At 36.3% G+C, this 24,857-nt stretch overlaps 1 protein-coding gene across 1 annotated transcript in view; it reads right to left on the reverse strand.

The window, feature by feature from the left end:
* Nucleotides 1-2,919: 2,919 nt before the first annotated feature.
* COPB2 (COPI coat complex subunit beta 2) overlaps nucleotides 2,920-24,857 on the reverse strand; it is a 39,076-nt gene continuing 17,138 nt past the window's right edge. The window contains 17 exon segments of the mRNA XM_043991529.1: nucleotides 2,920-3,200; nucleotides 4,475-4,570; nucleotides 6,046-6,111; nucleotides 6,339-6,519; nucleotides 6,607-6,699; nucleotides 7,732-7,946; nucleotides 12,045-12,155; nucleotides 14,079-14,286; nucleotides 14,548-14,678; nucleotides 16,094-16,237; nucleotides 17,762-17,868; nucleotides 17,964-18,052; nucleotides 20,576-20,686; nucleotides 22,129-22,241; nucleotides 22,244-22,312; nucleotides 22,314-22,331; nucleotides 22,564-22,706. Coding sequence (XP_043847464.1) covers nucleotides 3,108-3,200; nucleotides 4,475-4,570; nucleotides 6,046-6,111; nucleotides 6,339-6,519; nucleotides 6,607-6,699; nucleotides 7,732-7,946; nucleotides 12,045-12,155; nucleotides 14,079-14,286; nucleotides 14,548-14,678; nucleotides 16,094-16,237; nucleotides 17,762-17,868; nucleotides 17,964-18,052; nucleotides 20,576-20,686; nucleotides 22,129-22,241; nucleotides 22,244-22,312; nucleotides 22,314-22,331; nucleotides 22,564-22,706 — 1,988 coding nt within the window. The 3' untranslated portion in view covers nucleotides 2,920-3,107.

A 24,857-nucleotide genomic window follows, 5' to 3' on the forward strand; every position in this document is an offset into this window, starting at 1 on the left:
AAATGAAATCTGGGGCAGCTAAGTGGCGCAGTGGATAAAGCACCAGCCCTAGATTCAGGAGGACCTGAGTTCAAATCTGACCTCAGACACTTGAAACTTAATAGCTGTGTGACCCTGGACAAGTCACTTAACCCTCATTGCCCCACCAAAAAAATGAAATCATGTCATTTTGTAGTCGGAAGGTACGAGGTCCATGCTAGCCCAACATTTCATTTTTATGGACACGAGGCTCCCAAAATAAGTGATTTTTGCCAATGTCACATTAGTCAAGGCAAACACGGTGCCAGCCATGTGGGATACAAGGCCAAAAAGAAAAAAGTCCCTGCCCTCAAGTTTATATCTATTAGTTAGGTATATACAAAATAGTACAAGGTGATTTGGGGGTTTTAGGTACTAGCAATTGGAGAGAATCAAGGTGGTGCTCAAGCTGAACTTGAAGAAAGCTATGGATCCTAAGAGGTGGTGAAGAATGAGTGCATTACAGAAATGGAAGATGGGAGTACTGAGTATGAGTCACAGTAAGGGCCAGTTTGGCTAGAAGAGGTGTAAGATGCAATAAAGTTGGCAGGTGAAGGCCAGGTCACAAACGGCATTAAATGCCAAACTGTATTTGGTATTTTGATCCTAGGGAAGCTACTTGTTTTGAGCCACACAGGACAAAAACTAGGATAGTCCAGGTGTTGACTAAATTTCCATTGCCTTTTTCACTTCCCCACAGTGCTAGCCCCAGGATAGTCTCTGGTAGGTTCCCTTTTAGGTTTGATTCCTATTTGGCACTACCGTTGTCTCGATCTTACATCAATACTGGGCAAGTAGATAACTGTCGACTGGATGCCATTCGTCTTCCAAAATGATAGGAACCCCTTGAAGGCCTTATTTTCAGGGTAAAAACAACTTTTGAGTTTTATTCTGGTGGTAAAAGTTACTATAGTTTAATAAAAAGAAATTAGTCTTTTTTTTGACCCCTGGAAACATCCAGCCTTCCAAATCTTTTTAGTAGCAACCTGATGCTTCCTTCCCAGGGGTACCTATTACCAGCCTCATTGTTTAGAGTTGAACCACTCCAGGGAGCAAATTAAAGAAAAACAGCTTACTTTTACAAGCTAATTAGTGGCAGAGCTAGAACCAGATCTCAAAGCTTTTGACCCTCAGTCCATCACACTCAAGTATCTCTTATTAAGTCAACACCTTGGGGTAGATGGAGGAAAGGGATTTTATAGCAACCCGTTCAAGCACCACCACCTCCTTCCCACCCCCAGACACATTCCCCCACATTCATGTGGACCTAATTCTCTAAGTATTGAAGCCTTTCCCAACTGAGCTTCACTGAACCCCTATCACTAAAGAATCCCAGTGAACTTGCAGGGTATGCCCAGGGTAAAGAAGGCAGTAAAAGAAGCAGGGGTTCAAGTCACTCTCTGTGAACTAGGACCACTCTTCTTTAACTCTTTTCCCTCCAAAAACTAACAACAAAACCAAAAATGCTTAGCTTTCTTTTAAAGAAATCCTGACTTAGGAAATTTAAGCTTCTTGGTAGATACTATGTAGTTATAGAATTACTGGGGAGTGGTCCCCATTTCTGACTTCTCCAACACCACTGAACCCCTTGCTAGGAGCTGCTTAATCACATGGTGTTAATTATTTAATCCTTAGGATGGAGAATATGAGATTTCCTGGTTCCCAGAGCAACAATAAGGGTTTCTTTCATTAAAACAATTTTCAGAACCAGATCTTGGGCTATAAGCAACCACCCGTATGTGTAGGATTTCCCGGCCCCAGAAAATAATTCTTCTAACTTATTCCATGATGACTGAAGGCATTTAATTAGTTTAGCTTTAGGTATTGATCCTTGTTGAAAAGCATATCAAAGGAGATAGAACACTACATTTATCTGGCTTCTGGTTAGTCTTAAAGCCCTATACAAATGCATGTATTTTACCCTAAAATTAAGGTCCTTTTAAAGAGCAGAGTGTAACAAAGGAAGTAGAGATAAATTTCACTCTGAATCAAGGAATTTAGAGCTGGGATGGTCCTCAGAGATCTTGTATAATTCCCTCCTTTTTAGATGAAGAAACAAAAACAGGTGCCATGACTTGCTTGTGATCTCAAAGCCAGTTACTGGTAGAGCTCTCAGTAGAACCCACAACTACCTACTAAGCAGCTATGCAAATCTCAAAATGCCTTTTACGTTGTGATCTCCAACTTTAGAGGTCGTCTAGACCAATCAATTAATTTTTTTTTTTTAAACGGGGCAATGGGATTAAGTGACTTGCCCAGGGTCACACAGCTAGTAAGTGTCAAGTGTCTGAGGCCAGATTTGAACTCAGGAACTCCTGAATCCAGGGCCGGTGCTTTATCCACTGTGCCACCTAGCCACCCCTCAATCAATTAATTTTACAAACAAGCAAACTGAGACCAGATACAATATAGATTTTTGGGGAAAGGATAAAAGTCAATCAAAATGAATGTAGATTCAGGGGCATTCAAATATGGCTACTAGGTCCACAGGGGAATATAATTAATATAGTTCAATGGGGAGTGCACTTTAAATGCATATGGAACTCAAATTAGCTATGCAGAGAAACTAAGAGTGGACATGCTATACCTAAGCGATAATGCAAATGAGTACTTCTGACATAGTAACTAGAAGGCACAGCCTCATACACAATTAATTTTAAATTTTGCATTAGACCAGACAGAAAAATTTTTTTTGTCAATCTATGGAAGAAAAGATCAAATATAGTCGACTGCTCTGTCACTTTTCATGTGGTTTTTATAAAAAGCTACATAACCACAGTGTTAATTTAAACCATCAGTTCATTTTACACATAAAAAAAAATTTTGTTGAAGCATCTCCATTAGTTGAAGAGATTTTATACGGCCTAGTGACAATATGAAAAATTCAAGCCATGGTTCAGATTCTAGTTAACAAAATCAACCAAGAACACATAATGATTTAATATTGCATACTCCTGCTCCAAAGGGTCCAAAGGAGATTCTGAGTACAAAAATTAATCTGGTTTTTCATAGTCCAAAACAATGTGGTCCAGATTAAGAGTGAAAATGATGCATATTTATGATCCATTTGGTCAGCGAAATGCAGAAGTTCAGTCATCCAAAATTTCTTCATCGAGATTGATATCTGTTGTGTCAATATCCTCGAGATCCAAGTTATCCAAGTCATCTAATTCAAGTAGACTCTGAGGAAAAAAGAGTTTGGTTAGATGATGATTCTTCCCGAATGCACACCCACGGCACCTGAGGGTTCAGTCCATAAACTAAGAATTCGTACTCAGTCACACGAGACCCCAGACGTCCAAGTCCAACCACGGCTAACAGAAATGCCCTGTGGAATCCCCCGACAAACGGTCGGCCAGCTTCTGGAGGCCTGCAGTCGTCAGAGCCTCCTGGGGCAGCCCCTCCCCGTCTTGGCCGGCTCAACTGTTATGAAGTCCTTGGAGATCGTCTAATCCAACCCTCATTTTACTAAAGCCTAGAGAAGTGGAGACCCAGCCAAGGAAAATCCATCAATAGCAATTTTTATACCTGGGTCAAGGAAAGCTGGAATAGGAAGAGGTGCAGTCGGTGTGTAAGGGTGGGGAGAGAAAAGACAAAGCTGCCTCGGGAGCCTGGGGTATTTCTACTGTAAACTGCTTAAGGATCTGGAGGACCCCTGAGGAGGGGCTGTTACTAAGAAGGATGTGTGACTGGAGACATTTCTGTGAGCCTTCTAAAACATCCTACCCTGGGATAAAGCCCTACAGGCCCTGTTTTATTTATGTTGACCTAAGGCCACAAAGATAAAAAACAAAATAGCAGTCCTGGGATTATAAGTCCAACACTCAATAGGCTATACTACACTCTTTTTTATCAAGCCAAAATCAGACACTTTGCAATCTCTATCCATTCAGTACAAGGAACAGAACATTGGGCCTGTAATCTGGAAGACCTGAGTTCAAATCCAGTCTTAGCCACTTACTAGCTGTGTGACCCTGGGCAAGTCACTTAACCTGCTTCAGTTTCCTCATCTATAAAATGAGGATTAATAATAGTGCCTACCTCATAGGATTGTTGTGAGAATCAGATGTGACTGTAAAGTGCTTAGCATAGTGCCTGGCACATGGCAAGTGCTATATAGACATTATTATTATTATTATGGTCATTATTATTACGCCAATGGATAGGAATATAGAAATTTCCTAAAAGTCAACTGCTAGCTGTGTATTTCAACAATCAATTGTGTTTTGGCAGGCAGAAGAAACTTCTACCAGCTACTTCCCTCCATTTCCATAGCTCTGTAATGAACTATACTGCTGATGTTCTGGAAAGTCTAGGCTCCTCTGGCAAGGCCACTTAACAAGGAGAGGCAGTAGTGAGCATCATGAACCCAGGAAGGATGTAGGGGTGCAGGTCTGTTTAGGACAGGCTCATTATCAGAGCTGGGAGATTTAGGGTGGGTGTAGTTATGGGATACCTTTTCCTCTTTTGTAGCTGGAGCTGATTCTGAATTTGCTGGAACTGCATTTACTATGACCGGAGCAGGAGAAGTTGGTTCCTCTTCATCAAATTCCTTAAAGCAAAAACAGAAATACATGTTAAGAAAATTATAACTATTTGTATGGCATTTTAAGCTCTGCGAAGCACTTCCTTCACAACAATCTTATAAAAAGTTGTTATCGAAATAAGACAAAGTAAAAGAATTCTATTTTTCTTCTCCAACCCATACCACTTTCTCCTTTCTTTCAAGAAAACCAACATCCTTCCAGTCATGCAAGTATGCTTAAACTATTATGCAATTAGTTGCCAAGGTTTTTTTTCTTTCTTTCTGCCTCCAGAACATTTCTCAGATTTATCCTCCTCCCTCCACTCTCATGGCCACCAACCTAGTTCAAGCTCTCATTCTCTCTCACTTAAACTATTCACTTCCTAATTGGTGTTCCTTGCTTCTGTCAAGACAATCTTCCTAAGGTTAAAGTTTGGCATGCCTGCTCTGCTCAAACTTCTTGAATGGTTCCCAAATGCCTCAGGATAAAACTTCTTAGCCTGACATTTAAAGCCTTCTACAATTTGGCTTCCATCTACCTTTCCAGACATTTTACATCACTCTCTTTAACACCCACTATGATAAAACCAAACCAGACCATTCTTCAAACTTGGCATGGTACCTCTTGTCTCCACGTGTTCACAAAGGCTCTCATGAAATATACTCTCCCGCCTCACCTCTACTTTAATGTCTTCATTTTTTTCAAGTGCTTTCTCCTATACAAAGCTTCCTTCTCTGGTCCTTTTAATTGAACGTTTTCTCTCCTTCCTAAAATTACATATGTATTTCTCTCTCTCCTCCCCCAAAAACACAAGTTCCTTCAAGGCAGGAACTCTTTTATTTTTGGTCTTTATATCCACAAGATTTGGGTTTGTTTTTTAAGTAAAATTTTACTGACATCTTTTGTTTTTACATCACCTTCATTTCCTATGTCTCTCTCTTCCCTTCCCCTTCCCAAAGACTGAGCAATCCCTTATAACAAAGATGAAAAAACATGGGGAAAAGTGACATTATATGCAATGTGAAACCGAACACTAAATATTATAAAAAAGGTCAGAGAAAAAAATGTGTATTAATAATTCATCTTGAACTAGAAGCAAAGTAGAGGCCCACTGACTGAGGAACAGCTAAACAAACTGGCAGGTGGATGTAATGGATTAGTGCACCACGAGAAACAATGAATAAAAAGAATTCAGAGCATCATAGGAATTGATGTAAAATGAAACAGAACCAGAAAAACAATATATTACAACAATGTAAATGGAAAGAACAACAACAAAAAGCCAAAACTAAATGTTGTACAATCATAATGACTAAACCTGGCCCTGAAGAGATAAGAAAATAAATCTTTCTTTTTCCCCTCACCCCCAGAGATGGAGAACTACATATGGAAAACTGCATTTGTCATCAAAAATAAATAACAATGTTGAATTCTCTTACACATAACTATCCTATGAAAAGTAACATACAATGCTCTATTGACGTCAAAATCCACTGCTCACCTGGGTTGTAATTCCTGATGGTTGAAAGCCTTTAGCTTCTTCCATTACATTTCTTTCTTCATTTGGCTGTCACAGAATAAGAGAACAATAAGTAAAAATATTCTGCAATCAAAGGAAATCTAAGAGCTTAACTTACAATTGAAAAAAGAAAAGCTTGATTTACACCATATTGGCATTCACATTTTAAAAACCCTACATCCAAGAAATGTTTACTAAAAACCAGTCACAATTACAGGGTATAAACTTAGAATCTTACTAAATAAAACTATTAAATTATCTTTTTAAACACTCACAGTGACAAGTGGATAGTCTTTGGCAGGTCGCAGAGCTGTATGGGTCTCCTTCACATACTCTTCAACAATAAAAGCTTCTTTCAACCCAGGAAAAAGATTTTCATACTCTGTGGGATCAGCAAGGGATTCAGCTGCTTTCTGATTGACTTTTGAGAGATTCTCTCTCCACAGTTTGACCACCCTGTAACAGAGGAACAAAAAACAAACTTAGCAGGTTTCTTTTTTATTCTCTTTTGAAACATTCCTTCCTCAAGTTAAAAGACGGTACCTTGAAACCTGGCTTGGTAAATATGTACGAGCTAGGAAAGCAGCTTCAGGCAAACGTCCAGTTCGAATCAAGAGTTCCAGACAAGAGTCAAGCCTAAACAAGAGGAAATCTGAGTTAATGGTAGCAAGAATTAAACAAGGAAATACTGATAGTTAACGTATTAGAAAAAAATGGATATGGCATTTTAATAAATTATTTGCTCACAAAAATAACTGAACCAGTAACTTATAAACATAAGATGTAAGACAAGTGTTGGACAGAGGTGAAGGGGGAAAATATCTATCATGAAACCATTTTCAAGGTAATTAAAAAGCAAAACAACTCAAGACTTATCCAGACAATTCAGCCCAAGTGACTTGTCCCGGGTCACTCAATTAGTGTGTGTCCTAAGATGGATTTGAACTCAGGTCTTCCCAACTCCAGGCTCAGCATTCTATCCACTTCATAATCAGCTACCTCAAATAGCTTAACTTTTTTTTTTTTTGCAGGGCAGTGGGAGTTAAGTGACTTGCCCAGGGTCACACAGCTAGTGTCAAGTGTCTGAGGCTGGATTTGAACTCAAGTCCTCCTGAATCCAAGGCCAGTGCTTTATCCACTGCGCCACCTAGCTGCCCCAAATATCTTAACTCTTAAAGCTACTGAATTTTAAAAATTCTTCCTCTAAAGCAAAGGTTCTTAACATTTTTTTTTGTATGTGTCATGCATCCCTTTGGCAATCTGGTGAAACATATGGCCTTGTTCTCATGTTTGTAAGTGCCTAAAATAAAATGCATAGGATTATAATGGAAACCAATTATACTGAAATACCATTATTACATTTCTTTTAAAAAAAATAAGTTCAAGGACCTCAGGTTAAGAACCCCTGCTTCATGAATACTCTATAGCTCATTAAACTAAGTTCAAATAAACACATCAAATAGGCTGAGTAAAGACACTCACATCCTAAAGATGGTGAATGGGGCTCATGGGGCTCCATCCTGTCCCTCCCACTTTCAGTGTTTGCCCCATGGATGCCCAGTGCTAACTCACTTCATTTCTCAGAAAAAAAACCAACATCCAGAAAGATTTGCACTTAACTGTTTTTAATTATTTGGCTATCTGTTTATGCCTTTGCTCAGTACTTACTTTCCCTGTAGAAAGTAGCTCATAAATGCTACATTGTTCTTGCCATCTTTCTCAGCACCCTCTGCTAGTTTATTCACCATATTAGCATTTCCTGATGCAGTGGCCAAAAGCAACAAACCACCATAATCCTGTGCATGGTGTAGACACTCCTGGGCTAAGCCAAATTGGCATTTACTAATAGCAAGTTCAGCAAGTTGTTTCCATTTCTGTTCTGACTGCAAGAAAAAGATACTGCTTTTAGAAAAAAATGTTTAATTTGCCATCATAACACTTGATCCATTAATCTATAATGAGAATGAAGATGAATTCTGAATTGTTTGTTAAGCCTTCTATATTAAATATATAACAAACTAAAAGTATTCATATACATAAAATTCATTCAAATATGCAAAATACATTTATTGAGGTATGAATTATAGTCTTAAATATTTAACCTGAAATAACAGGTTTCCATTGTTCTTCTAGTAACAAAGGATCATAAAAATCAAATCCAATTATGTCTATGGGAAGATGTTAATGAATGAAATGAAAACTTTACATCACATCTGAAATGTATACTTACCCATTAACCAAATAATTTAGCCAGATTTAGAAACAACCAACAATAGTAAATTCAGTTATGAAGGCATATAAAAGTAACTAAACTATCCATCAAAATGTCAGGAACGACTCTAGTTTCAATATGATATCTTTCTAAATTTAGGGCAGAAATGCCAACTAGCCAAAAATAATAACTCACATTTACTGACAAAAGACTGACAACGTGCTTCACTCACAACTCTGTAATGCAAGGGGCGGGGGGGGGGGGGGATATAAAACCTGCCTTTTGCAGAGGAGAAAACTGAAGCTCAGGGAAGTTAAATTATTTGTTCAGTAGAAGCCAGAGCTGGAACTCAAACTTGAGTCTCCTGACTCTAAGATCAGTACTCTTTCTACTACATCTTCCTTCCCCAAAACCATGAACCCAGACACGTATTTAATTAAGTTAAATTTCTATATAGTAATGAGACAGAGAATACATTATTCCCTGTAGAATTAAAAATCACAAAGACAGAAATAGAAAGATGAATGGTGGGATGAGCAGGCGAACTGATGAGTAACTACAAAAGGAGAACAGGAGTAAAAGATGTCAACAAAGAATTACATGATAGAAGATAGGCTGGTTACATGGCAAGAGCTGACATGTAGACAGTCTTCCTGGTGCCACACTAGTATCCAGAAGAAACCGAGGAAGGTGCGTTTCTGGTCAAAATGGCTGGCTGAATGAAAGCAGGCAATCTAGACCAATAGAATGACTTCAGGAAAAATTTAAAAAAAAAAAAATCACACCTGACTGATTAGAAATTCCAATGAGGAACTATAGTGACTTATTCCATACACCCCAGAACTACACAAAAAAAAAAAAAAAAGAGAAAGTAAAAGAAAAAAAAATCAGCCTAAAGGCCCTGTCAGCAAAGTCTGTACCTACCCTAAGGCAAATAAACTGATGGCCTTCCAAAAAATATGACCAGTGACAGGTCAGGGATATATGTAGCCTGTAAGGATCTGTATCCAGAGACAGTGAGAGGGGAGGCTCCAGAGAAGGCTCTAAAGGATTCAGAAACCCACAGCAGGGACTCTGGAAGGAACCTGGAACGGACCTAGTGTCTTTCTAACAGTACTCAGACCAGGCCACCCTGGACTTATGGGCTCTGAGGGCCTACCACTCTGTAGTCCTGTGATGTCAATGAGGGACCTGAAGATTTAGCACACTGAATTTCAAAATGGAAGAGCCTGATTCCAATAATAGAGGTCAGTGCAGGAAACAAGACCAATGGGGCTGACCACTCCACCCCAAGGCACGGCAGGAGGTACAGTCCTGTCCTTTTCACAATGTCCCAAATTGGGAACTAAGACTGGAGAAACTGAGCAAACCAAAAATAACCAATACAATAAAACATTATTATAGATTACAGAGATACTAAAAAATCTAATCCAAACTGTAAACAGAGATTCAAAGGAAATAAATGTATTTTCACATAGAGACTACCTGAATATCTAATGAAACAAGAGGTTTAAAAAAAAGAAGAAATGAAAGCTCTGGAAGAAAGCAATGAAAGTAGAATATAAAGTTAAAACAGAAAGCAGTAAAGCTCACCCTAGCACCTAGATAAGGACAAATAGAGCACTGGATCTGGAGTGAAAAAGATATAGATTCAATTATGATTTCAGACACTAGCTGTGTGATCCTAGGCAAGTCACTTAACTTCTCTACCTGCCTCAGTTTCCTCATATATAAAATGAAAATGATAAAGTATCTATCTATCTTCCAGGGTCATTGTGATGATAAAATGAAATTGATATCTCTAAAATATTCTGAAGGCCTTAAAATGCTATATAAATGCTAGCTATTAGTACCCAAATAATGGAATCCCTAAAAATTAAAATGGACCAAATAGAAAGCAATAATTTTATGACAAGAAATATTAGAACAAAATTAAGTGATTGAAAGAAAAAGTAAAGTTATGTGTTATCAAAAACTGACCTGGAAAACAAGTCAAGGAAAGAAATTTAAGCATCACTGGACTTCCTCGAAATCAAGATTTTAAAAACAAAAGTATGGACATTATATTTCAAATTATCATAAATGAAACTGCCCAGATATACTAGAACCAAGGGAGTAGATAAAAAGAATCTATCAATCATCTCTTGAAATGAACCTCAACAGGAAAAGTCCCAGGAATGTTATGACAGAAAAGCCAGAACTTTGAAATCAAAGAAAAAAAAATATTGCAAACAGCCAGAAATAAGGAGTTCAAGTTCCAAGAAACCAGTCAGGTTCAAATAAGACCTGGCAGTTTCTTCTAAAAACCAGAGATGGTTCCAAAAGGCAAAAAATACAGGCTAATAAGCCAGAATAATTTACCCTGCAAAACTAATCATAAGCTTACTAGAAGGGGAAAAAGGTATCTTTAAAGTAATAAAGGCCTTTCAAATATTCTTGATGAAAATACCTGAGCTGAATAAGAACTCTAAAATGAAATCACAAGAGTTGAGAAAAACTTAGAAAGATAAATGTATATGAACTATTATTGGAAGTAGCTTTAAGATGATGCAATGTTGACATTCTAATATCAGGAAGGTTGAACAAACAGTTATTTACACATGAAGAGTTTAGTGTAAGAAATGCATCAAATTCAACAGGAAAACTATCAGGAATAGGTAGAGATGGAATTAATAGGGAGACAAAACAAACTTCCTGACCTGAAATGGGATTAAAGGGAGCAGTGGGAACTGGAAATTAAATGGGTGCTGATCATCTAGGGAATGGCTGCATAAACTGAATAAGTATATGAATGCAATATAAATATAATGCATGTATATGAATGTAATGGACTATTATTTCTCAGAGAATACTGGGAAGTATGACCTGATACAAAATGGAATGAGCAGAACCCAGGGAATAATTTCTACAAGGAGAGCAACACTGTAAAGAAAAATAACTTTGAAAGACTTCAGAACTCTAATCAACACAGTGACCAATCTTGTCTCCAGTAAACCTATGTTGTACATGTTAGCCACCTCCTGACAAAAAGGTGATGAACTGAAGGGGCAGAATGAGACATACATTTTTGGATATAACCATTATGTATATATTTTTTTCATGACTAAACTTATTTGTTACAAAGTTCCACTGACCCTGCCTCTATTTTCAATTGAGATGGAGATGGTTTTAGCAACAAGTGATACCAAAAAGAGAGCCATTGAAACATTTTTAAATTATACAGAAGAAACAGAACAGAGAAGGAAGCATAAACACGCATGGTTTGGAAATAACCTGTTGAATTTATTATACCTTTTTTTTTAAGCAGGAGATTAATAGTTTCATATAGAATCTACTTTTTGTATACTGCTGTGTATGTGGAAATTCTCTTTTCTTTCATTTTTACACTCAGAATTTTTAAAAAGTTAAATTTTAAAAGAAAATAAGGAAGACCTCTAGCAGATTGGATGGACCTCTCAAGATGAATTTATGGGAGTATCTGGACGAGAGTCACACAGGCTGGGCAGGCATAGATAGGCTGCAATCTGCAATCTGCAACTTCCAGATCAATAGGATCACAGATCCATTAGAATATTTGAGTAAATTTTTGTTTACAAATCAGAATTCTTTAACAAAAAGAGTAATATACCTGTTTTAAAGAAATATGTACAATCTTATGTACAATTTTAAAAATGAAAATTACTTTCAGAAACTATGGGTCAGTCCAACTTACAAAACAGAAAACTTGAATAATTAATGAAAATATAAACCAAGAACAATTTCTATTTACCTCTGCTTCTACTGCCAACTGGTATGCAATTTTCAACTCTCCAAGCTGAAGAGCCAACTCAAATCGATGTTCAGGATCTGTGGATACCGCAAGAGCTTGCTGCTTGAAGCCCTGAACCAATGAAGATGAAAAAAATCTGTAAGATCTGACATCATTAATTTTTCCTAAAAATTCAGTAACTCCAATCCTTCCAAAGACTAGATATCCTAAGGGATAAAAAACATCAAAATCACTTTTTATGCAACATTATGTGTATTGAGGAACATAGCCAATCTTTTTACAAATATAACACAAAATACCATCATCACAAAGAGGTATACAAAAAAGTATAATTTTAAAATAAGGAAAAAACTTTTAAAAAGCAAATTAAAATCAACAAGAAAATAGCAAAGGTAGCATAGCAGTGGAAAGGAAATCTAGACTTGCATTTTACAAAACTACAAACCTTAAAAAACAAAACAAAACACACAAACACTCCTTCCTTCTATTGCCTTTCTTTCTCATCCTCCCCCTACCCCTTCCCAGTTTTCTTCTTCCTAATTCCTGCATCCCAACCCTTTGAATTATGCATGTGGGTGGTGAGGTTGGGTGGAGGCCTTATAGGGTAAATTGGTACACGTGGAGAATTTAAACATCTTAGCTGTCCATGGTCCAGGCTGGGTTCAGGAGCACTTTAGCCAGTCAGTCAAACCCCCTTGTTTTGAACACAATGAAATTGAGGCCAGAAAAATGAAAAGATTTGCCCAAGTGATAGGCCATTAGTGGCAGAGAATGAGGAAAACAAAGAAAACATGTGCAATTTCCTTTTAATTATCTGCAGTAAATTTTGCTTTGACCACCTTACAAGAATAATCAAGAAACATCACCTACACTCTGTTGAAATCTGTTGACATTATACTTTTCAATTTACAGCAGTTAATCTGAAGGGTAGAATTATATGGTCTCCTCCTATACTAGCCTCAGCTATCAGGAAAGACTTTTAAAGAAAATGCCTAATTAAATTCCATAGTCCACAAAACAACACATATTTATATTCTTAATTATTTAACATTGTGATTTATCCCTAAGGAAGCTCTGAGATAGCTTATAGTAAAGCCAGCTGTGCTCAGGCTGATATCTTGACAATGTATCCTAAGGATATAGAATAAGCAATTGTCCAAGTAGCCAGGATGGGGAACCTGAACGCTTTTCCAGTTTCTTCAATATTTGAGTCTTTGGTGTTGCTTCATTATTTTAGCTATGTTATGACTTGAAAGGGAAAATACACTTGTATTGAAATATAAGTACAAAAATACACTCAAAAGCTAAATATAAATGAATTTATGGTTTGAGGTGCTTTTTTGTGTGTGTGTGAAGTATGAGAGTCACTGCCAACTTTTATTTTTTTATTTTTTGGTGAGGCAAATTGGGGTTAAGTGACTTGCCCAGGGTCACACAGCTAGTAAGTGTCAAGTGGCCGGATTTGAACTCAGGTCCTCCTGAATCCAGGGCCGGTACTTTATCCACTGTACCACCTAGCTGCCCCTCACTGCCATCTTTTAATGGCTTTATTGGTTGACTAAGTAAGATGCCAATCTAGCAGATAAAACAGGAATCAACATTTATAAACTAGATGCATTAAGAAAGGAAAATATATGGGAGAGATGAAAATATCATAGCAATAGAATAGAAAAAGTAATAATATAACTTGACTGAATGAAAGATCCTAGCATTTTAATTGGAAGGCAAGGAAAAAAGAGAAAGATTTTTCATCACTACTGTATCAAATGTGCTTTGGTACAAGGACTACAAAAATAGCTTAAGTTTACAGAAAAAAATACAGTTTTTAGAATTATTCTAATGTATTTAGAAAAAGTAGTAATGAAATAATTTTTTGCATATCCATGAATTCAACATTTTTAAAGTACTTAAATGCAAAACCATGGGGCAGGTTGGAAAACCAAAACCAAAACTGTCCCCGTCTACAAGGAACTCTTGTTCTACTACACTGATATAAGCATCCTTGTACTTTGTAAATAAATAAGACATTCTTGCCTGTTTTTCCAGGAAGTGGGCAACTCTGGTCCTCTGTTCTTTTGGAATGGTAGGGAGGACTTTGTCAGCCATGCTAAAGTCTCTCCTCATTACAGCTGTCTGGTATTCTAACACCGATACCAATAGCGAGTAACTAACAATGTTCAGCTCTTTATCACCCAGATAAAGTCTGTTATCCTTAGGAATATAACCCAGCAGGTACATTGTCCTAAAACAAAAACAGTTATCAATTTAACTCTTTAAAAACACCAATCATTCAAAATAACTTCATGTAATTAATCAATGCTAGTTAAGACAGTAGCCAAGTCATAACATCTTTAAAAGTTATGTCTCTCTCTTGATGTGAAAAATCAAGAAAGCAACTAGTAGATGGCAAAGTCAATGACACGTCATATTTAAACACCAAGCTTTAAAAACAGATCCATGGTGCTTAAGATACAAAGGCAAGCAGAAACACTAGAATAGCTACCTGTCCAAGTGGGCAATGGTGACTATTTCTCCTCCAACGTAATAGTTTAATCGGTTTACAGAACTGGTGTAAATAAAGCAATCTCCTACCCACAGTCCTGTTTTGACAATCTCCTGAATTTCACCAAGTACCTGAAGAAAAATAAATGAATGAGCAAACAAAAGAATGAATGAATAAGTAAATAAAAATATGAATGAAAAGGACCACTACAGCAAACATTAAAAGTATTGACAAGCTGACAAAAAAAACAAGCACCCCAATAAAAGCAAAGCCAATAACTTATCCTGAGCATGTCTGATAATGAGGTGAAAAGCACTTCAAGAAATCAGTATTTCGAATGCCACGGCATTCCCAGTTTCTACTCTTAATTCTTCATTTTCTTTAACAATTAGTTCTAGCAAAATGTGATTTTTTTAAGGCCACTATTTGGACAGGGTTATGATTCAAATTAACAATTTACAAGAAATTAGAATAGCTTTTTTTTTCTATGAAAAGCCCACTGTCTTTCCATCCAGCAGTCTTCAATACCTCACTTAGTCCTTTGTACTTCTTTAATGAAGAGAAGGGTTAGACTTATTTACCTTGACTCCAAAGGACAGAAATAGGAAAAACAAGTAGAAGTAGCAAAGTCAAATTTAGGTTGATTGTTTAAAAAAAAAAAAGGCTTCCTGGCAATTAGACCTGTCAAAAAGTGCTGTCCCCTGAAAGAACTGAGTTCCTCACACAAAAGCTAGATAACCACTTATATGCTGTAGAGAGGGTTCTTATCAAGGAACAGTTTGGCTCAGATGGCCTCTTGAGGTATCCTCTGATAAGATTCTGTGATTTAAGTATGCGAATGGAAGTCACCTACAAGAGGAATTAAACTTGTTTACTGGCTCTAAAGAACAGAATTATAAGCAGTATATGGTAACTATAGAAGAGTACAGAAATTACTAGCTTCATATATTAAAAAAAAAAACAAAAACAACTTCCTAACAATTAGAACTGTACAAAAATAGAAAGATCTATCTTAAAAGATAGTAACTTCCCTATCATAGTTCTTCAACCAAGGACTATATGATTACTTGTCAAAAATGATGTAGATATCTTTAAGTGGGAGTTTAATAATAAAATTTTGCTATTAAACCTTTGTTGAATGGAAAAAATAAATGAATGATATAGAAGGGATTTCTGTTCAGATGAGGATTGAGTGAGATGACTTTTTAGGTTCGTTAAAATCATGAGTCAATTATTGTTTTGTCTCCATGATTTTGTATTTATCCAAGTTATTATGACAATATGTCCTTTTCAAATCAAAATTATTTCAAGTTATCCAAGCAAAATGTGAGAATTAGGACAAAAATTCTTATCTCAAAGCCTCCTAAATTTCATTTTAGATGTAAATATTTTAAAAAACCTAATCCTTAGGCCAAGAGCTTACTTTACAAAGGTTATGATGAAAGTGCTAAAAGCACCTAAGGTTGGCTGTATTACAAGAATATACATTTTAAAAATACAACTGTATTTCTATTATTAGCTTCACCCCAATTTTAACTGCAATTACCTCAAAGGCATCTTCAATGCCATCTTCAGTAACTCCTTCATGTGTTTCTTGTGCAGCTAAAACTTTTTCAGATAGATACTTGAGGATAAAAAATGATTCCTCAGTGGCAATGCAGACCAGCTCACCAGAGTCAGACCAAAAGATCTACAAAATAAAAAATGATTATGGAGTTATGTATGGAAGCAACTGACTGTATATATTAATTATTATTATTATATTATTTAGTAAATAGCATTTTACTTTTTCCAATTACATGGGTTTTTTTGTTTTGTTTTGTTTTGCCAGGCAATGAGGGTTAAGTGACTTGCCCAGGATCAAACAGCTAGTAAGTAAATGTCAAGTGTCTGAGGCTGGATTTGAACTCAAGTCCTCCTGAATCCAGGGCTGGTGCTTTATCCACTGTGCCACTTAGCTGCCCTCCAATTATATGTAAAGATAGATTTCAACATTCATTTTTTTATAAAATTTTGAGTTCCACATTTTTTTCCCTCCCTCCCCTCCCTTCTCCCCAAGACAACAAGCAATCTGATATAGGCTACACTTGTGCAATCTTGTTAAACATATTTATATATTAGTCAAATTTTTGTACAATAATTCTTTAAAAGCCCTTACACTTTAAGATTCTGAGATTATAAATGCTCTCTAGTTGATATTTGAAAAGCTTGAGTATTTGGGGATTAGTGGCAGTTGTAGAAGTATTTTTTAGCCTAGAGAAAAGACAATTAAGAGGGAAAATGATAGCTACCTTTAAATGGAAGCCTTTTATACCAAAAAGGAAATATGCTTATTTTTGTGTTATTTGAAAAGCCAAAACATCCAATACATGGAAGTATAAGGAGGCAGTCTATTTCTTTTTTTTTTTTTTTGGTGAGGCAATTGGGGTTAAGTGACTTGCCCAGGGTCACACAGCTAGTAAGTGTTAAGTGAATTGAACCCAGGTTTTCCTGACTCCAGGGCCCGTGCTCTATCCACTGCGCCACCTAGCTGCCCTAGACTATTTCTTGATGTAGCAAATGTCCTTTTAACAATTAAAGCTGTCCAACAAAACAGTACCATGTAATGATTGCTGATCCCTGCAGGAATGCAAGTAGAGACTAAATGGATATAAATTTGGAATCACACTGGGGAGTGCACTACATCACTGGTGTCAAACTCAAATAGAACAGAAATAGAGGCCACTAATACAAACATTAAGGATCCCTGTGTGCTGCATACAAACTTAGTTTTAAAGTGTAATTATCTATGCTTTGCTGCATTACTATTTATTTTGCTAAATATTTCCCAAGTACATTTTAATCTGGTTTGGGCCACTCAGGAATGCTGTGGTTATGCATAGCCACTCTCTTCTGTCTCTAAGTTCTCTGATCCTGTGACATCTCTAAGCATGTGATTTATTTTTTAAAAAATTAATAAACATATATGCTGAAGGTATTTCATAATATGGACAACACCTTGTATTTTATGTCATTTTATATTTTTCAAGATGATCCACATTTTATTTTATCATCATTCTCAGTATTTATTGAACAAACCCAGGGTACACAACACTGTGCTATCCCCAATGGGAGAGAGATAGACATATGTATGAAGACATTCCTTATGCTCAAAAGGCTTACAGAGCTGCTACAAAGATAAATGTTTCCAAAAGTAGCATCTGAAGTAACTTACATGTTTGGGCTGAATTTCAATTCTGCGTATCAGTTCTGTGTTTTCCCAGTCATAGAATGCTAAGCCATTTACAGATCTGACTCCCAATAAGAAACCTCCATAGATACCTACAAAGAACAAAAGTGGTTTCTTTTTTTAATTTAATGGTTTAAGTTTTCCAGAAAAATAAAAGATGTACCTGTAATACACAAACAATACTGACCTTCAGCTCCAAAATCAGGCTTAAACGATTTCTTTTCTTTAAAGTTCTTAAATATTTTTACCACACTATTGCTTTCTCTTATTGCATACCTGGAGGGGGAAATTAAAAAAAAAAGTAACTTAAATGTTCAGCACTTCTTAGAGCAAATTGCCCATATAAAATATCAGAAATATTTCTGAACCACATGTATGTATTTTGTTTGCTAAAGAGAATAGTTAGCTATTTATATATATTGATAACTAGCTATTCAGTAAGATGGGGATAGGTGGATTTTATATTGCCTAATGCTATACACATAAGGAAGAATTTTTTAAAATGTTATAGAAAGATTTATGGCCAAATTTCTTATTTGCCATTAAGTCAGATAGCAGCAAAATAAAACTCCTGTACCATTCATGTCTATGCCCCATAAAGGAGTTGGTGGTCTTGATGGATGTTATGGATAAGGTTTATAAACATACCTTTTTTTTTTTCTGGTGAGGCAATTGGGGTTAAGTGACTTGTCCAGGGTCACACAGCTAGTAAGTGTCAAGTGTCTGAGGCTGGATTTGAACTCAGGTCCTCCTGAATCCAGAGTGGGTGCTCTATCCACTGCGCCACCTAGCTGCCCCCATAAACATACTTTTAAAAATCGCTTTCCTTATGGGGAAAAAGGTATTGAAATCTGCATGGGTAAAAGAGCTGCAGGAAAACAGGTGCATTAATGCCCTGTTGGAGGTGTGAATTGGTACAGCCCTTCTGGAAAGCAATTTGGAACTATTCTCAAAAAGTCACTGAACTGTACATATCCTTTGACCAAACAATACTATTTCAGGTTATGCCCACAAAGTGATCAAAGAAAGAAGAAAAGGATCCATATGTACAAAAATATTTATAGCTGCATTTTTTTGTAGTGATAAAGAACTGGAAACTAAGGAGGTAACTATCAACTGGAGCAAGGCTGAACAAATTATGGTATGTGAATATAATGGAATACTACTGTGCTGTAAGAAATGACAAGAAGGATAGTTTCATAGACTTCTGGAAAGATTTGTATAAACTGATGCATCATCAAGGAAGCAGACCAGGAAAACAATGTAAAAACAAATTTATAAGACCAAAAAATTCCAATCAATTCAATGACGAGCCACAATTCCAGAGGACCAGTGATAAAGCATACCTCTTAAAAGGCTATAGACATAAGATACAGATGGAAACATACATTTTTGGACCTGGTTAATGTGGGAATTTGCTTTGCTTGACTATGCAGATGTAACAAAGGTCTGGGGATTGTTTTTTTCTTTTTTTCCCTCCTAATGGGAAGAGAAAGGATAACAATGGTTGTTGGGTCATGTTAAAAAATGGAGAACAAGAACGTGTATGGAGAGTTAGCACCACAGCTATGAGAAATAGAAAAGCTCAGATTTCTTAAAAATACTTTCAGATAGTAGGAAAAAAATCCTCAAGATTTTGACTTTGTTTTTTTATTGTTTTTTGTTGGGTTTTTTTGGTGAGGCAATTGGGGTTAAGTGACTTGCCTAGGGTCACACAGCTAGTAAGTGTCAAGGGTCTGAGGCTGGATTTTAACTCAGGTCCTCCAGAATCCAGGGCCAGTGCTCTATCCACTGTACCACCTAGCTGCCCCAAGATTTTGACTTTGTAAAATAATTAACTTGAACTAATTTGTACAATCTGGTACTTTTCAATTCATCTTTCCGAGTTCAAATCTGGCCTCAGATATTTACTAGTTGTGTGACCCTGAGTAAATCACTTAACTCTGTTTGTCTCAATTGGCTCATCTGTAAAACGAGCTGGAGAAAGAAATGGCAAACTACTACAGTATCTTTGCCAAGAAAGCCCCAGATGGGGTCACAAAGAATCTGAGACAACTGAAAACAACTGATCACTATCAACACTACAGCTATTAAAAGATTTTATCTTTATTGGTTTCTAAAAGAACATACATGGAATTTTTAAAAACCAATTTAAATTTGATTAGAACAGGGGAGAAATACAATCAAATAAAAATGATACAAATGATTAAATTATAAATTAAATTAAAATCTAATTCTGGAGACATTTTGATCAAACAAGATCTCTGTAAAGTGCTTAGCACAGTGTATGACACATAGTAAGTGCCATAAAAATGCCTATTCCCTTCTCCCTTTTCTTCTCTGCCTTAAGAAGCTGAACAGCTCATGAAGAGGGCTGTCAAGAACACTCCAGAAACTAAGACCTAAGCCAAGACAACATCAGAGAACCACTCAAAGACTCCAGATGCTGCACTGGGTTCTATTAAGGAAGTAAAGGAATTCAGTTTATTTGGTGAAGAATGATCAGGATGAATAAGTTAGAAATTAAATGCACAGTCTCCATAACCCAAAGTTTCACTGACACAGATGCAATCGCTCTTTAAATTTTACAGTAAGAAGTTCTTTGACTGAAAAAGTGTGCTGTTATGTATGCATGTGTGTGCCTACACGTGTGTGTGTGTGTGTATGGTTATAAAGTATCAATAATAAATTATCTTCATGGAAAATGATGCAGGTCATAAAAGAGGCCTTGAGTAACTTTTCAGTGTAACAGTCAGAACAAAAATGTGGAAAGAAATAGCCAGTGATGCCAGAACTTACTCTGAAGAATCATGAGCCCAGGCAAACTCTTGAGCTGAACCAAAGCTCTTGTTTCTCAGCGCCATTGCTGTATAGATGATATATTCACCATCACCACACACCACAACAAATCTAGGAATTAAAGAAGTCAGTAAGTAGAATGCTTCAGTGTTACAACAAAAGACTGACTCTGCAAAAAAAGAAATTAATATCAAACCTACTCCTCTAGCATTTCAACCTCTTCATAATTCCCTTCCTACCTTTCCAGTCTTCTTATTGTCTAGTACTCCCTCAACAATCCAGTCAACCTGGCCCACTAGCTGACTGTTCCTCACATATCACACTGTGTTGTCAGCCCTGGAGCTCTACACTCGTGTGCTTCTATGCCTAGAGTGCTCTTCCCCCTCCACCTTTTATAATTGCTTCTACAGAAGCAGGGGGCTTTTCCTGGTCCCCCCAACTACCAAGTCTTCCCTTCTAAGGTCACCTTTCATTTACCATGTATGTTACCTTGTATGTGTCTATTTATTTATGTGTGGTTGTCTCACCCCCAACCTCCTTAGAATGTAAGCACTTTGAGGACTGAGGCTGTTTTTGCCTTTCTTCTTATCCTGAGTTAACGATACATTGCCTGGCACATTTTTAAGCATTTTAAAAAATGCTTACTCATGGACTTTGGGCTTTCAGTTACAATTCGGTTTTGTTTTTTGCTAGTGGATACTAAAATACACTTTTTTTAAACAAATTCAACAACAAACCCCAGTGCAGAGTTAGTCAGCTGATGGCTATAAAGTTTTACTATAGTAAAAACCTGTTCTTCCCACCCATGAAGAAAAGAAAGGAAACAGATAAAATGGAACAAAAGAATGAGCAATTAAATTAAACCAATATTTACTAAGTATATAGAAGATGCTCAGGGTTATGCTGTGTCTATGAAACTTCTAATATATGACTAAAACTCAGGATTTTTGAAATTATATTTGCAAATGAAAAACTTTCTAAGATATTATTCAGAATATAGTGTATTCAATCAATTTATTCTCAAAAGATAAGAAAACACACTTTTAAAGAAATGATTTAAGTTGAAAATAGCATTACCAAAAGATCATCATAATAGAAAAACAAAATGTGTATCAAAGTGCATGCTGTAATGAAGTACTTAAAAATGTTAAAGACAATGTGTACTTCAGTCTTTAAAATGAAGCATTATTACAATGAAAATTTTATACAGCTCTGAATTTCTCTATCTTCAAATTAAAGTCAGAAAAAACTGAGACAAATTAAGATACCAAACTCAAAGGCAGATGAACAATCACACAATATTTTCTTAAGATGCATGATGTTCTAAGTCTAAAACATTTGCTTCTTTTCTTTCCAACTGTCCCCTACATTGTTAGGATTATGGCAGACACAGGCAAAGTATAAGACATAAACACTGCCATCAAGAGGGGGAAGAGATGGTGAGGACCACATATGAACAGTGGCAAATAATAGAGGATAAATTATAAATACATGTAAAATCACATAGCATAATTCTGGTAGAAAATTGGACAAAGACTGCAGGTATGTTTTACCGTCCATTAGGGTTATGCTGTATAGTCTGAGGATATATTTCACAGCTTCCCATGTCTTTTACTGCAAGGGGCAATCTTTCTCCATCTTTAATTTCAGCATCTCCCAGTTGCTTTCAGATTGGCCCTGTTGGACTTCAGAGTGCTTTGCCCAAATAATCTTTCCATTGGCATCCATGGACATAGCCTGGCTCCTCTCGGCCAAGCTAGAAGGATAACAAATGGATTTTAGCAGCAAAAAGTAAAAGAAAACATCCATTTTCTTGTCCCATTTAACAAAGTGCTTCATTTCCTTTCCTCCACATTAAAATTTTAGTGTTTAATGGAAGTAATGCTATTTAAACAAAATTAGCAAGCTGGAAAACTATCATATTGAAAAAAAAAGACAACTGCTTCTCTGTGAGTGTAGTGACTCATGGAATAACTACAGAAGAATACCTTAACAATGATACTGCCTTCATCATATCCCAAAGCAACATTATTGGAACCCCTAAGACTGGCCACACACCACACTCTCTCCATTCCATAGTTTAATGTGCTTTCCAGACGGTAGGTGCTTGAATGCCAAATACGAACTGTTCCTGAAAATAAATATGAAGTAATTAGTTTTGGCTTAAATATTTAATATGAATTTTTACATATCAGTCAGTAGCACACACAAAAAATCTCTCAACCCATATAAGAATCACTTCCTAGCATCTTAATAACTAGACTTGGAGGACATATTTTATAAGTCATTTTAAACATAAAGGCAAAAAAAAGAAAATAGTACAAGAAATTTTTACATAAAATTAGCAACCTAGAAAAAGATTAACTGAGAAATCAATGTAACTATCAGTGTGAGAAAGGTTCCAAGAGCAGCTCAATACTCAGTCTTCATCTCTTGATCTCCCTTGGCTGCTTTTGACACTGCTGGCATTCTTTTTTTCCTGGAAATTCTCTTTCCTTGACCTCTGTAATCTCATAGTTCTCCTTCAACATCTCTGACCACTCCTTCTGTCTTCCCTGTTGGATTTGTTTATTCCTCACATTCTATTAAATGCTGAATTCTCAAAGGTTTATTCTTGGCTCTCTTCTCTCCATATGTTTTCACCTGATAATCTCATTTACCCTTTTATCTTCAACTACTACTACCATTAAGTAGATGACTCCAAAATAATATAATGACTCCAAATATCTCCAGTCTTAATTTCTCTCCTGAGTGCCAAGCCAACATTTCTAAGTGTCACTGATAACCTTTACCTAGCTGTCTCATTAACACATCAAATTCAACATATTCAAAACTGAAATTATCCAAGTAATTGTGGCAAAGCCGAAAGTTTCTCTGACCATATTATGTAATCCTTACATTACCTTCTCTACTTTGAATTTGAAGCCAAAAGCATTTATGTTTGATATTTCTTGAAGTCTAGGCAAGCCTATATTACAAACATATCAGAAGCTAAAGAATATCATTATTAATATTGACATATTAATACAATATAAATACATAAAATATAATTCTATAATGTTATAATTAAAACAATCAACTAATATTAATAATTATATATTTATTAAATTAATGAAAAGTATCTGCCCACTAAGTTTAAGTCAAAAGGAATGGAAACTGATATTCAAAGAAGAGATAGAAACTAGTCATAATACTTATACATGTAAGGAACAAGTTTCTATATAAAACAAAAAGCATACAATTTTCTTAGAGGTCTTTTAAAAACAAACTGTCCTAGTTCTATTTACTTTTGGTATATTAAAAGTCCACTGTCTAAAACAAACAGAAGATTCATTACGCCACATTGTCTTAGTTTAAACCACATCTGGAGTTATATGCAGTTCTGGGCACTGAATTTTAAGAAGACTTGGACAAGAAGAAGGGCACCTTGCAGGACACAGGTTATCAAGTAGGCTGCAAATCATACCATATGACAACATGCTCAAAGAACAGGGAATGTTTAGACTGGAAAAACTGAAGGAAATAGGAGTGGACAGAACATAACTGTCCTCAATATTTAAAGAGTTGCCATACAGAAGAAGAATTAGACAATTTGTTTTATCCTAGACAGCAGAACCAGGATCAATGATGTTAAGGGCTAAAATTCTAGCTAAACTGTCTAAAATATCTAATGAGTGGTCGCCATTAAATTTATAAGCTTTAGCAAGAGGTTAGACTTTTAAGGCATTTATTAAGGAGAATAAGAATTTGGTAAAGAGAGAGAGAAAGGCCTAGATTTCTGTCCTATTAAAGGGAGAGCACATTTTCTAGCTCCGCTCTCCACCAGAATCCAAAGGAAAGAGCCCCAGAGCGAGCGCCAGTCTCTTCCTTCCTCCTCCCACTAGCCCGCGTCACTTCCTCATGCCAAAGAAAAGACTCCTGGTTCTTGCCCTCAAAGACCATCCCTTCATGGGCAGAACTCTTCTACAGTAAGTCTCCAGCAGGTGGCGTCATCAATCGTTACAATGATTATAAAGGAAAGAAGGCAAATTTTTAGTTCAATATACAGAAAAATGCTCTAAGGAGAGCTGTCTTAAAATAAAATGATCTGACTTAGCAAGTTAGTCAGTTCCCATCACTAAAGGTCTTCATAAAGAGATTGGCTATATCATTGTTTGAAGATTTGACCTCTAAAATCCCTTTTAACTCCAAGATGTGATTCTATTATTCTCCTTGCTACCTCTCTCATCCCACACATTCAATAATTGACTAAGTTCCATTTTCACGATTTTCTCTTGCATCT

Source organism: Dromiciops gliroides, chromosome 3, assembly GCF_019393635.1.
Source record: "Dromiciops gliroides isolate mDroGli1 chromosome 3, mDroGli1.pri, whole genome shotgun sequence".
Classification (NCBI taxonomy): Eukaryota; Metazoa; Chordata; class Mammalia; order Microbiotheria; family Microbiotheriidae; genus Dromiciops; species Dromiciops gliroides.